General features: G+C 44.3%; 1 protein-coding gene across 8 annotated transcripts in view; it reads right to left on the reverse strand.

Annotated features, from left to right (window-relative positions):
- Positions 1-12,500, reverse strand: part of LOC130078121 (myomegalin-like) — a 129,088-nt gene that overhangs the window by 31,049 nt on the left and 85,539 nt on the right. For 6 of the 8 annotated variants that reach the window (XM_056243632.1, XM_056243627.1, XM_056243631.1 and 3 more), the window contains 6 exons: positions 11,495-11,611; positions 10,870-11,108; positions 7,896-8,059; positions 7,525-7,760; positions 7,274-7,328; positions 6,967-7,190 (listed from right to left, as the gene is read on the reverse strand). In XM_056243632.1, the coding sequence (XP_056099607.1) occupies positions 6,967-7,190; positions 7,274-7,328; positions 7,525-7,760; positions 7,896-8,059; positions 10,870-11,108; positions 11,495-11,611 (1,035 nt within the window). The remainder of the gene's footprint in view (positions 1-6,966; positions 7,191-7,273; positions 7,329-7,524; positions 7,761-7,895; positions 8,060-10,869; positions 11,109-11,494; positions 11,612-12,500) is intronic. The other 2 variants (XM_056243628.1, XM_056243630.1) reach the window with 2 other exon arrangements.

Consider the following 12,500-nt stretch of genomic DNA (forward strand, 5'->3'; position numbering starts at 1 on the left):
TTTTGGGGCAGACCTGACCTGTTGAAAAGAGATGGTATTCATCCCTCCTGGGATGGTGCTGCTCTTCTCTCTAGTAATATGGCACATAGTCTTAAGCTCAAACATGACGATCTGGGGCTCAGGTCAGGAAGCAGACAGACTGGCTAAACCGACCGTCTGCTAGCGGCCTCACGTCACCAAGGTCAGATAAATCCCATCACAGATATCTTTCACCGAGATATCATCACATAGAGACTGTGTCTGTTCCCCAAATTAGGAAATACAAAAAACTCCCAAACCTACAAAAGGGTAAAAATTTGATTTATGTTCAACAAATAAAAAATAAATCTAATGCAGATGAACAAATAATAAAGCTTGGGTTGCTGTATATTCGATCCCTTTCTTCAAAAGCACTTTTTGTTAATGATACGACTACAGATTATAATCTAGATGTGCTGTGTTTGACAGAAACTTGGGTAAAACCAGACAATTACATTACTTTAAATGAGTCCACCCAGCAAGATTACAGTTATAAACATGAGCCTCGTTTAAAAGGCAAAGGGGGAGGTGTTGCTGTAATTTATAGTAATATCTTCAGTATTACTCAGAAGTCTAGTTTCAAATATACTTCTTTTGAAGTGTTGGTGCTTAATGTAACACTATCTAGTGTAAGTGATAAATCCTGTTTGAGATTTGAGCTGGCTACTGTATACCGGCCACCAGGGCACCATACAGACTTTATCAAAGAATTTGCTGACTTTCTATCAGAGTTAGTACTGGCTGCAGATAAAGTCCTAATTGTTGGTGATTTTAATATACATGTAGATAATGAAAAAGATGCATTGGGATTGGCATTTACAGACATTCTGAACTCTATTGGAGTTAGACAACACGTGTCAGGACCTACTCATTGTCGTAATCATACTTTAGATCTAATATTATCACATGGAATAGATGTTGATGCCGTTGAAATTCTGCAGCAGAGTGATGGCATCTCAGATCATTATTTAATCTCATGCATACTTAATTTAGCCATTCATACTTAATTTATACTTCATAAGATTGCAAAGCCGACTCTGTGTTATAAATATGGTAGAACTATCACTTCTGCCACAAAAGATTGCTTTTTCAATAATCTTCCTGATCAGTTTCATCATCTCAGCATCCCAGATAGCTTAGAAGAACTCGATATTGCGAAATAAACTTTTAACTCTCTCTTTTCCAGCACTTTAGACACAGTTGATCCGTTGCGCTTAAAGAAGATTAAAGAAAATAGTCCAACGCCGTGGAACAACGAGCACACTCACACACACACACACACTCAGGCCCTTAAGAGAACAGCCAGAAAAATGGAGGTATTTATTCGAAACAGTGGCTAAATTAAGGAAAAATAAAACTTCAACACCGGACGTTTTCAAACAGCACAGCAGTAATGACTTTATGAACTACTTTACTTACAAGATTGATAAAATTAGAGAGAAAATTATAACTATGCAACCGTCCACTACAGTATCGCATCAGGCAGTGCATTGTAGTCTCCCTGAGGAAAAACTCTGTTCATTCTTTTCTATAGGAGAGGAAGAATTTTCTAAACTCATTAAATCATCTAAATCGACAACATGTATGTTAGACCGTATACCGACTAAGCTACTGAAAGAGATGCTTCCAGAGGTCATAGATCCTCTTCTTAATATCACTAATTCATCTTTGTCATTAGGATATGTACCAAAAACTTTTAAGCTGGCTATGATTAAACTGCTTGTTAAAAAAAACAGAACTTGATCCTACAGAATTAGTCAATTACAGGCCGATCTCGAATCTTCCTTTTCTGTCAAAGATATTAGAAAAGGCAGTATCCTCACAACTATGTTCATAAGCAACATGATTTTTCGGATGTTGAAAGAGAGATTAAAACTATGATCATTCAAACGTGCACGTGCAATAAATTGCGGCGTCAAGCACTACAGAAACCAGAGATGACGTTGACGGGACTCCTGTCACTCGGCAGAACCATGGCACTTGCTGAGATTCAAGTATCAGGAATAGAACAAACACAACAAGGTGCAGCACAAGAAAATCCACGAGAAAATGTTATGGCTGTTGAAATGGGAAGAGGGGCGGGAAAGAAAAGATGCTACAACTACTCCGGTACATTTCCACACCTTGAGGGAATTGTATGCCCAGCACGGGGGAAAAGATGCATCGCTTGTGGAAAACAAGGACATTTTGCCAAATGTTGTCACTCTAAATGGCCACAAAACCGCATTAGAGACAGACATGAAGTGCACTATGTACACACCAGTGGAAGCAGCAACACTACATCCCAAGCAGCAGGTACCGCAGACACAGAGTCCTCGGAGGAATATGTATACACAGTTACCCGACCAAAAACGAATCTCCCACATGCAAAGATAAAGGTTAGTGACTGTAAGATACAAGTGATGCTTGATTCTGGGGCGACTGTAAATATCATTGATGAAGCAACTTATCAGAGACTGAGACATAAGCCCTCACTCACTAAATGCACAGTTCCCATCTTTCCGTATGGTTCAAGCACCCCACTGCCTACCCTGGGAAAATTCACCTCACTGGTGGAATCCAAATCACGATTCACAAACGCAACTTTCCAAGTACTTCAAGGCAGTAACGGCAGTTTACTTGGCTATGACACTGCCAGTCAATTGGGACTAATCAAAGTTGCTAACACACTCCACACAGCTCCAGAACAGCCAGTGCAGTCACTACAGCATATGACAACCTCAAACCAGACAGAGATGGATGCAATAGGTGATCTCCTCACTGAGTATGGTGACCTCTTCTGTGGGATGGGAAAATTAAAAGACTTTCAAGTCAAGCTCCACATAAAGAAAGACGTTCCTCCAGTCACGCAACCTCACAGAAGAGTACCGTTCCATATCAGGAAGCGAATTGAAGCTGAATTGCAACGTTTAGAGGAACTTGACATTATCGAAAAAGTGGACGGGCCCACTCCACGGGTTTCTCCAATTGTTCCTGTTCCAAAGCCAAAAGACCCAGAAGCAGTGCGCATTTGTGTGGACATGAGGATACCAAATCAAGCCATCGAGCGAGAAAGAGATCTCACACCGACAGTAGATGACGTAATACAAGCGCTCAATGGAGCCAGGTTCTTCTCAAAACTGGATTTAAACTGTGGATATCATCAGCTGGAACTGGAGCCATCATCACGATATATCACAACATTCTCCACTCATGTAGGACTGCGACGTTATAAAAGACTGAGTTTCGGAGTTTCCTATTTCAAAACGCCATTCAGCAAGCCCTGGATGGTATCCCAGGAGTCATTAATCTGAGTGATGACATTCTGGTGTTTGGCAGAACGAAGGTTAGTCATGATCAAGCTTTAAGGACAACATTTCAGCGACTTAAGGAGAAGAACCTGACTCTTAACAAGGCCAAATGCTCCTACGCACAAACCACTTTAGACTTCTTCGGCTACACATTCTCAAATGGGGGTTTCTCTCCTGATCCAAAGAAAGTTCAGGCGTTACATGATGCTGCGGCCCCAACCAATGCCAGCAAGGTCCGCAGCCTTCTCGGCATGGCAAATTACAGTGCCCGCTTCATCAAAGATTTTGCCACCATAACTCAACCTTTGAGAGAACTTACAAAAAAACATGTTCGCTGGATTTGGACAGAGAAACATCAGAAGTGCCTTGATGAAATTAAACAAAGTCTAACAAGTGATGCTGGCATGACCTATTTTGACCCTTACAAATTAACTGAACTGGTGGTTGATGCAAGTCCTGTGGGTCTTGGGGCCGTGTTGGCACAGAGAAATGGCCCACATGGACCAGCCAGAGTGATAAGCTATGCAAGCAGAGCCTTGTCACTCATTGAACAAAAGTATTCACTAACCGAACGTGAGGCTCTCGCCATTGTGTGGGGCTGTGAACATTTTTTTTACATGTATCTTTATGGGGCACCATTTACCCTTGTCAGTGACCACAAACCTTTGGAATGGATTTTCAATAACCCCAAATCCAAGCAGCCTGCTCGTATAGAACGTTGGAGTCTACGTCTTCAGCCTTACAACTACACAGTCCGTTACAAGTCTGGCAAGGACAACCCAGCGGATTATATGTCACGCCACCCCACACGTTTCATATGGCTTTCAGGAAGTTTCTAACATTGAACAACAAGTGGAAAAATACGTGAACTTCCTTACTGCAAACGCCGTCCCTAAGGCAATGACATTAACAGAAATTCAGAATGCAACCACAGCTGACCCCACTCCATGCAAAGTCATCCAATTAATCAAAGGAGGCTCATGGGAGTCGCTGTCTGAAAAACAGGATTTTGCTGATGGAGTTGATGGTGCTGCAATTAAATCATTCCATAAAATCAAAGATGAACTGACAGTAACCGCAACTGATGACACTGTACTGCGTGGCACAAAGATCGTTATCCCCCGTTCTTTACAAGTCAGGGCAATATCACTTGCACACGAAGGCCACCAGGGGTTAGTCAAAACAAAGAAACTGATAAGGGAGAAAGTTTGGTTCCCTGGCATTGACAGACAGGTAGAAACCATGATAGCTGAGTGCATCCCATGTCAGGCTGTTGTGCCCAATCACATACAAGATCCTCTCTGCATGTCTGAGCTGCCTTCATCACCATGGGAAAAAGTTGGTGTAGACTTTTGTGGTCCGTTCCCCTCCGGTGATTACCTTTTGGTGGTCATTGATAAATACTCCAGGTATCCAGAGGTGGAGATTCTGCAGTCCACGTCAGCCAGAGCCATAATTCCTAAACTAGACAAAATATTCTCGCCACTGGGAATTCCGCTGGAGGTCAAAACAGATAATGGTCCACCCGTCCAAAGCTCAGAATTAGCAGATTTCGCAACATATCTAGGTTCCAGACATAGGAAGATAACTCCACTCTGGCCTCATGCTAATGCAGAGGCTGAACGTTTTATGCGTACCCTTGAAAAAGCTATACGTGCTACACATGTTGAAGGCCGCCCATGGAAACAGACTCTATACGCATTCCTCCGCAATTACCGTGCCACGCCTCATTGCTCCACTGGAATGGCTCCTGCTGATGTGCTGTTTGGGAGGCCCCTTCGAATCAAGCTACCTGGATCCCCTCTTTCCTTCCAGTCTCTAACAGATGCACCACTACGACAGGCAGATGCCCTGGCAAAGAACAGGATGAAACAAAATGCTGACCGGATGCGCCATGCTGCTCCGGTGGCTCTGAGAGTGGGCGACGTGGTCCTGTGTCGTCAAAATAAGGAAGGAAAGCTATGCCCTGCCTACAATCCCCAGCCATGCAAGGGTATTGCTGTTAAAGGTTCCATGGTGACAGCCAAACGCAATAATCATGTCATCACCAGAAATTCATCTAATTTCAAGACTCTACCAGAAAATGCAAATCACCCCTCTCAGTCGTGTGGTTTGAAGGTCATGAGTGGTGGACGAGATGCCATGAACTGGACTGAAACTCTTCCTGAACAAACCCCAGAAGACTTAGCCCCTGACCCCCCTGGGTCACAGTCACCTGTTCGTAGATACCCAGTCAGGATGAATAGGGGACCCCCATCACACCTCACTGACTTTGAATAATGTGGACAGTTTAGTTAAAAAAAAAACGAAACGAAAGGAGGGTTGTAATGTTTGCGATTTTTACACATGACGTTATGTTTTATTATTTCCACATGTGATGTGTTTTAGTTTGAAAGCAGACATTGTTTATCCAGTCGACAAGGGGGCGTTTTAGTTTCATAGTTGAGTTAAGACTGCGTAAGCAGCGGGGGAGATTTGGAAGTGAGGAAGTTAGCGGTGTAAATAGAAAATGGATTGTAACGGAGATTGAGAAGTTCACTAAAAGGTCTGAAAGCTACTTTGCTGTGTCGGTGTCTTATTCAGAAATTTTACAGTAATAACCTAGAATACTGTCTAACACTTGATGGCTGTTCTGTCAAGTCTTCGTCGTCGGTTAGGAACCTGGGTGTGTGTGTGTGTGCTCTTTGATACCAACCTATCATTTGAAAGTCACGTTTCTAGCATCTGTAAAACCGCATTCTTCCATCTTAAAAATATATCTAAATTATGACATACACTACCGTTCAAAAGTTTGGGGTCGGTACGATTTTAAATACTTTTAAAAGAATTCTCTTCTGCTAACCATGGCTGCGCTTATTTGATTAAAAATACAACAAAAATCAGTTATAGTATTAAATATTATTCCAGTGTAAATCAGCTGTTTTCTGTGTGAATATATAGTAAAGTGTAATTTATTCCTGTGGTCAAAGCTGAATTTTCAGCATCACCAGTGTCAGTGTCTTCAGTGTCAAATGATCCTTCACAAATCAGTATAATATGAGGATTTGATGCTCAAGAAACATTTATTATTATTATCAATGTTGAAACAGTTGTTGGTCTGTCAGTTGTACAGTTTTTTTTTTTTTTTAGGATTCTTTGATGAATAGGAAGTTCAAAAGACTTTTGTCACATTATAAATGTCTTTACTGTCACTTTCGATCAAATTAATTATTCCTTGATAAATAAAAGTATTGATTTCTTTCCTCCAAAAAATAAAAATAAAATTCTCACTGACCCCGAACTTTTGAACGGTAGTGTATGCTTGATTTTCTTCTAGATCTGCTGTAAAGCCAAAACAATCTCTGTTCCATTAATTTCCTGTTATGACTGTAAAGCTGCTTTGAAATCATGTGTATTGTGAAACGCACTATAAGAAGCACATGTGACTTGACTTGAACAAGAAACAGTTTAATCCACTTGGTGTTCATAATTTGTGCCCAAACTCAGCCTGAGACGTATCGCCGTAATGCATTTAGACGGATTCAGTTTTCGGGAGTACATTCAGAAATGTGTTTGTAATAAACTGAACAGAAGGAGAAGAAACACTGATTACACTGCAGCGGGACTCAGTTTACTGTGCACTGCATGGTGTTTGTGTGATTGTGAATTGTTTTTGCACCTCCATCATTTGTCTCGGGCTCTGTCTCCTCCTGTGCAAACTCACTGTTCGAGCACAGCTCCTCATTGGTGGAGCCCCTCTCATCCGACACGAAGGAGATGCAGTCTGATTGGTCGGTTGTCTCAGAGGGGGCATGGCTGCTGCGGGGCGTGTCACTGCGCTTCTGTAACTGTGTGTGGAGAGACTCTATGATCTGATCTTTGTGCTGGAGCTCCTTACTCAACCTGTGGAAGACATGAACATGATCACCTGTGAGCAATAATCTGAGGTGAAGAAATACACACTATAATCCTGAGGAGACACTGACCTCAGCGCTAGCAGCTCGTGACCCGCTTTATCGTCTCGCTGCTCTGAACGATCACCTGACGACAGAGACAGCATGTGATGAAGGACTGGATGACAAGATCAGTAAATCACACAGAACTCAAAGCTTCATCACTGCTGATGCCTGATGTTTCTCTGAAGAGTTTTACTGCACAATCTGAAGCTTTTGCTGCTGAAGATTATTATTATATTAGTGTGTGTGTGTGTGTGTGTGGTGTGTGTACGGACGCTCACGTCCACTGATCTTGCTGCTGACTCTCTGAGCGAGTGAGGAACTCTGGGAAAGCTGCTCTCGGAAGCTCTGGCTCATGTAGTAGTCGATGTCGTTGGCGCGCAGCAGCTCCTCGAAGGCTTTGGTGGTGTCGCTCAGGTGTTGTGTGAGGATGTGGCAGATTCCTCTGCCTTCTCTCATCTTCTGCCTCAGGTGTGACAGCTCCCGCGCCTGGGCCTGGATCAGTGTGTTGTACTTCCTGTACAGACAGTAAGAGGAAAGGTTTGGTGCTTTTATAACAGAGATAAATGCTGTTGCTGCACCCAGAGTCCTGGACGAGCTTGTTCTGAGGAGTGTGTGAGCAGTGTGTGAGCTGTGTGTGTGTGAGACTCACCCAGGCCAGGTGGCACATCTGCCCTCCTCCGGGCTCTTGCTCTGGATCTGTGTCTCCAGCAGTGCCACTCGGGTCACCAGCTCCTGCTTCTCTCGGCTGGGTCTCAGAGGCCCATCAGACTGCCAGCCCTCGTCCTCCTCCAGAGCCTCAAACGCCCAGTTCACCTGAAACACAGAACATGGATGAACACAAACTATTAATCTGAAGGAAACATAGAAGTAAGAGAATGTTGAGTGATATGAAATCAACAATCCATTATACAGTTTAGTGACTGACCAGTCACAGTCAAGTATTCCAGATAAACGTATCGAAGTACACTACCGTTCAAAAGTTTGGGGTCAGTGAGAATTTTATTTTTATTTTTTGGAGGAAAGAAATCAATACTTTTATTTATCAAGGACAGTAAAGACATTTATAATGTTACAAAAGATTCTATTTCAAACAAATGCTGTTCTTTTGAACTTCCTATTCATCAAAGAATCCAAAAAAAAAAAAAAAACTGTACAACTGACAGACCAACAACTGTTTGAACATTGATAATAATAATAAATGTTTCTTGAGCATCAAATCCTCATATTATACTGATTTGTGAAGGATCATTTGACACTGAAGACACTGACACTGACTGGTGATGCTGAAAATTCAGCTTTGACCACAGGAATAAATTACACTTTACTATATATTCACACAGAAAACAGCTGATTTACACTGGAATAGTATTTAATACTATAACTGATTTTTGTTGTATTTTTAATCAAATAAGCGCAGCCATGGTTAGCAGAAGAGAATTCTTTTAAAAGTATTTAAAATCGTACCGACCCCAAACTTTTGAACAGTAGTGTATAATTTGATCTAACTCTGAACAAGGTGTCTATTCAGTAACAGCTAGCGCTACCTTGCATGCCGTCAGTACAGTAACAGATGGCGTTACCTTGAGCGGCGTCAGTACAGTAACAGATGGCATTACCTTGTGCGGCGTCAGTACAGTAACAGATGGCGCTACCTTGCATGCCGTCAGTACAGTAACAGATGGCGTTACCTTGTGTGGCGTCAGTACAGTAACAGATGGCGCTACCTTGCATGCCGTCAGTACAGTAACAGATGGCGTTACCTTGAGCGGCGTCAGTACAGTAACAGATGGCGTTACCTTGTGCGGCGTCAGTACAGTAACAGATGGCGTTACCTTGAGCGGCGTCAGTACAGTAACAGATGGCATTACCTTGTGTGGCGTCAGTACAGTAACAGATGGCGCTACCTTGCATGCCGTCAGTACAGTAACAGATGGCGTTACCTTGTGTGGCGTCAGTACAGTAACAGATGGCGCTACCTTGCATGCCGTCAGTACAGTAACAGATGGCGTTACCTTGAGCGGCGTCAGTACAGTAACAGATGGCATTACCTTGTGTGGCGTCAGTACAGTAACAGATGGCGTTACCTTGAGCGGCGTCAGTACAATAACAGATGGCGTTACCTTGTGCGGCGTCAGTACAGTAACAGATGGCGTTACCTTGAGCGGCGTCAGTACAGTAACAGATGGCGTTACCTTGTGCGGCGTCAGTACAGTGAGTAACAGATGGCGTTACCTTGTGCGGCGTCAGTACAGTAACAGATGGCGTTACCTTGTGCGGCGTCAGTACAGTAACAGATGGCGTTACCTTGTGTGGCGTCAGTACAGTAACAGATGGCGCTACCTTGCATGCCGTCAGTACAGTAACAGATGGCGTTACCTTGAGCGGCGTCAGTACAGTAACAGATGGCATTACCTTGTGTGGCGTCAGTACAGTAACAGATGGCGTTACCTTGAGCGGCGTCAGTACAATAACAGATGGCGTTACCTTGTGCGGCGTCAGTACAGTAACAGATGGCGTTACCTTGTGCGGCGTCAGTACAGTAACAGATGGCGTTACCTTGTGCGGCGTCAGTACAGTAACAGATGGCGTTACCTTGAGCGGCGTCAGTACAGTAACAGATGGCGTTACCTTGAGCGGCGTCAGTACAGTAACAGATGGCGTTACCTTGTGCGGCGTCAGTACAGTAACAGATGGCATTACCTTGTGCGGCGTCAGTACAGTAACAGATGGCGTTACCTTGAGCGGCGTCAGTACAGTAACAGATGGCGTTACCTTGTGCGGCGTCAGTACAGTAACAGATGGCGTTACCTTTAGCGGCGTCAGTACAGTTACCGAATGGCGTTACCTTGTGCGGCGTCAGTACAGTAACAGATGGCGTTACCTTGTGCGGCGTCAGTACAGTAACAGATGGCGTTACCTTGTGCGGCGTCAGTACAGTAACAGATGGCGTTACCTTGAGCGGCGTCAGTACAGTAACAGATGGCGTTACCTTGAGCGGCGTCAGTACAGTAACAGATGGCGTTACCTTGTGTGGCGTCAGTACAATAACAGATGGCGTTACCTTGAGCGGCGTCAGTACAGTAACAGATGGCGTTACCTTGTGCGGCGTCAGTACAGTAACAGATGGCGTTACCTTGTGCGGCGTCAGTACAGTAACAGATGGCGTTACCTTGTGTGGCGTCAGTACAGTAACAGATGGCGTTACCTTGTGTGGCGTCAGTACAGTAACAGATGGTGTTACCTTGTGTGGCGTCAGTACAGTAGCAGATGGCGTTACCTTGTGTGGCGTCAGTCCAGTAACAGATGGCGTTACCTTGTGTGGCGTCAGTACAGTAACAGATGGCGTTACCTTGTGTGGCGTCAGTACAGTAACAGATGGCGTTACCTTGTCTGGCGTCAGTACAGTAACAGATGGCATTGTGACGTCAGTACAGTAACAGATGGCGTTACCTTGTGCGGCGTCAGTACAGTAACAGATGGCGTTACCTTGTGTGGCGTCTGTACAATAACAGATGGCGTTACCTTGCGCGGCGTCAGTACAGTAACAGATGGCGTTACCTTGCATGGCGTCAGTAAAGTAATAGATGACATTGCGACGTCAGTATAGTAATAGATGGCGTTACCTTGCGGGGCGTGCGCTCCAGGCTGGAGGCGTAGTCGGAGGTGGTCGAGAACGAGCGCATGCGCAGCTGCAGGCCGCGGATCACTTTGTGGCAGCGAGAGAGTTGCGCGCGCAGGTCCTGCACCAAACACTTTAGTGAGGACGGGTCGTCGGTCTGAGCGGCATCGCTGTCGCCATGCCAACCGCAGCGTTGGTTCCCCGTCACCGAGAGAGAGCCGCACATCTCCAACTCATCAAACTCTGACAGACAGATGGAGGACAGGAAAACAAACACGTCAAGACATGCGGCAGATCTTTCGCTAGTTTTATCCAGTGCTAAACGTCTGAGACTGAGAGAAACCATATCAACTGCGTCACAGAGGCATCCAGTAATATGAGCACATGGGATTTTGTTAAATGTGAAACCTTATAAACATAGTTTTAGGATTTTGAAAACTCTACATTTAGTTGACTAATCAAATGTGAGACTGATCGTTTGACTCTGATCAGATCATGGAGCTCCAGTGTTCATTAAGGCACAAGTCCTTCTTCATTTTTCCATTAGATGTTTCATTCAGATTGTCATGCTGATAATATAATTTGTAATGAAAAGGTTTGACAGAAGCACTAGTGTAGTGTGTGTGTACCGGGGCTGCTGGCCTCCTCTCGCTCCGCTTCATTCTCACTGCGGCCACTCGTCTCGTATCCCAGATCCTGAAGATCTACCTGTACCTGCTTGCTGTCCCGCTGGACGGCGCTCTCCGCTGACAGAGAACAGATCAGACAGAGAACAGATCAGACAGAGACCAGATCAGACAGACAACAGATCAGACAGAGGACAGATCAGACAGAGAACAGAACAGACAGAGAACAGATCTGACAAAGAACAGATCAGACAGAGAACAGATCAGACAGAGAACAGATCAGACAGAGAACAGATCAGACAGAGAACAGATCAGACAAAGAACAGATCAGACAGAGAACAGATCAGACAGAGACAAGATCAGACAGACAACAGATCAGACAGAGACCAGATCAGACAGAGAACAGATCAGACAGAGAACAGATCAGACAGAGAACAGATCAGACAGAGACAAGATCAGACAGACAACAGATCAGACAGAGACAAGATCAGACAGACAACAGATCAGACAGAGAACAGAACAGACAGAGAACAGATCAGACAGAGAACAGATCAGACAGAGACAAGATCAGACAGACAACAGATCAGACAGAGACCAGATCAGACAGAGAACAGATCAGACAGAGAACAGATCAGACAGAGAACAGATCAGACAGAGACAAGATCAGACAGACAACAGATCAGACAGAGACAAGATCAGACAGACAACAGATCAGACAGAGAACAGAACAGACAGAGAACAGATCAGACAGAGAACAGATCAGACAGAGACCAGATCAGACAAAGAACAGATCAGACAGAGAATAGATCAGACAGAGACAAGATCAGACAGACAACAGATCAGACAGAGACCAGATCAGACAGAGAACAGATCAGGCAAAGAACAGATCAGACAGAGGACAGATCAGACAGAGACCAGATCAGACAAAGAACAGATCAGACAGAGAACAGATCAGACAGAGAACAGAACAGACAGAGAACAGATCAGACAGAGAACAGATCAGACAGAG

Source organism: Rhinichthys klamathensis, unplaced genomic scaffold (assembly GCF_029890125.1).
Source record: "Rhinichthys klamathensis goyatoka isolate OS25496 unplaced genomic scaffold, OSU_Roscu_1.1 h1tg000818l_1, whole genome shotgun sequence".
NCBI classification, from domain to species: domain Eukaryota; kingdom Metazoa; phylum Chordata; class Actinopteri; order Cypriniformes; family Leuciscidae; genus Rhinichthys; species Rhinichthys klamathensis.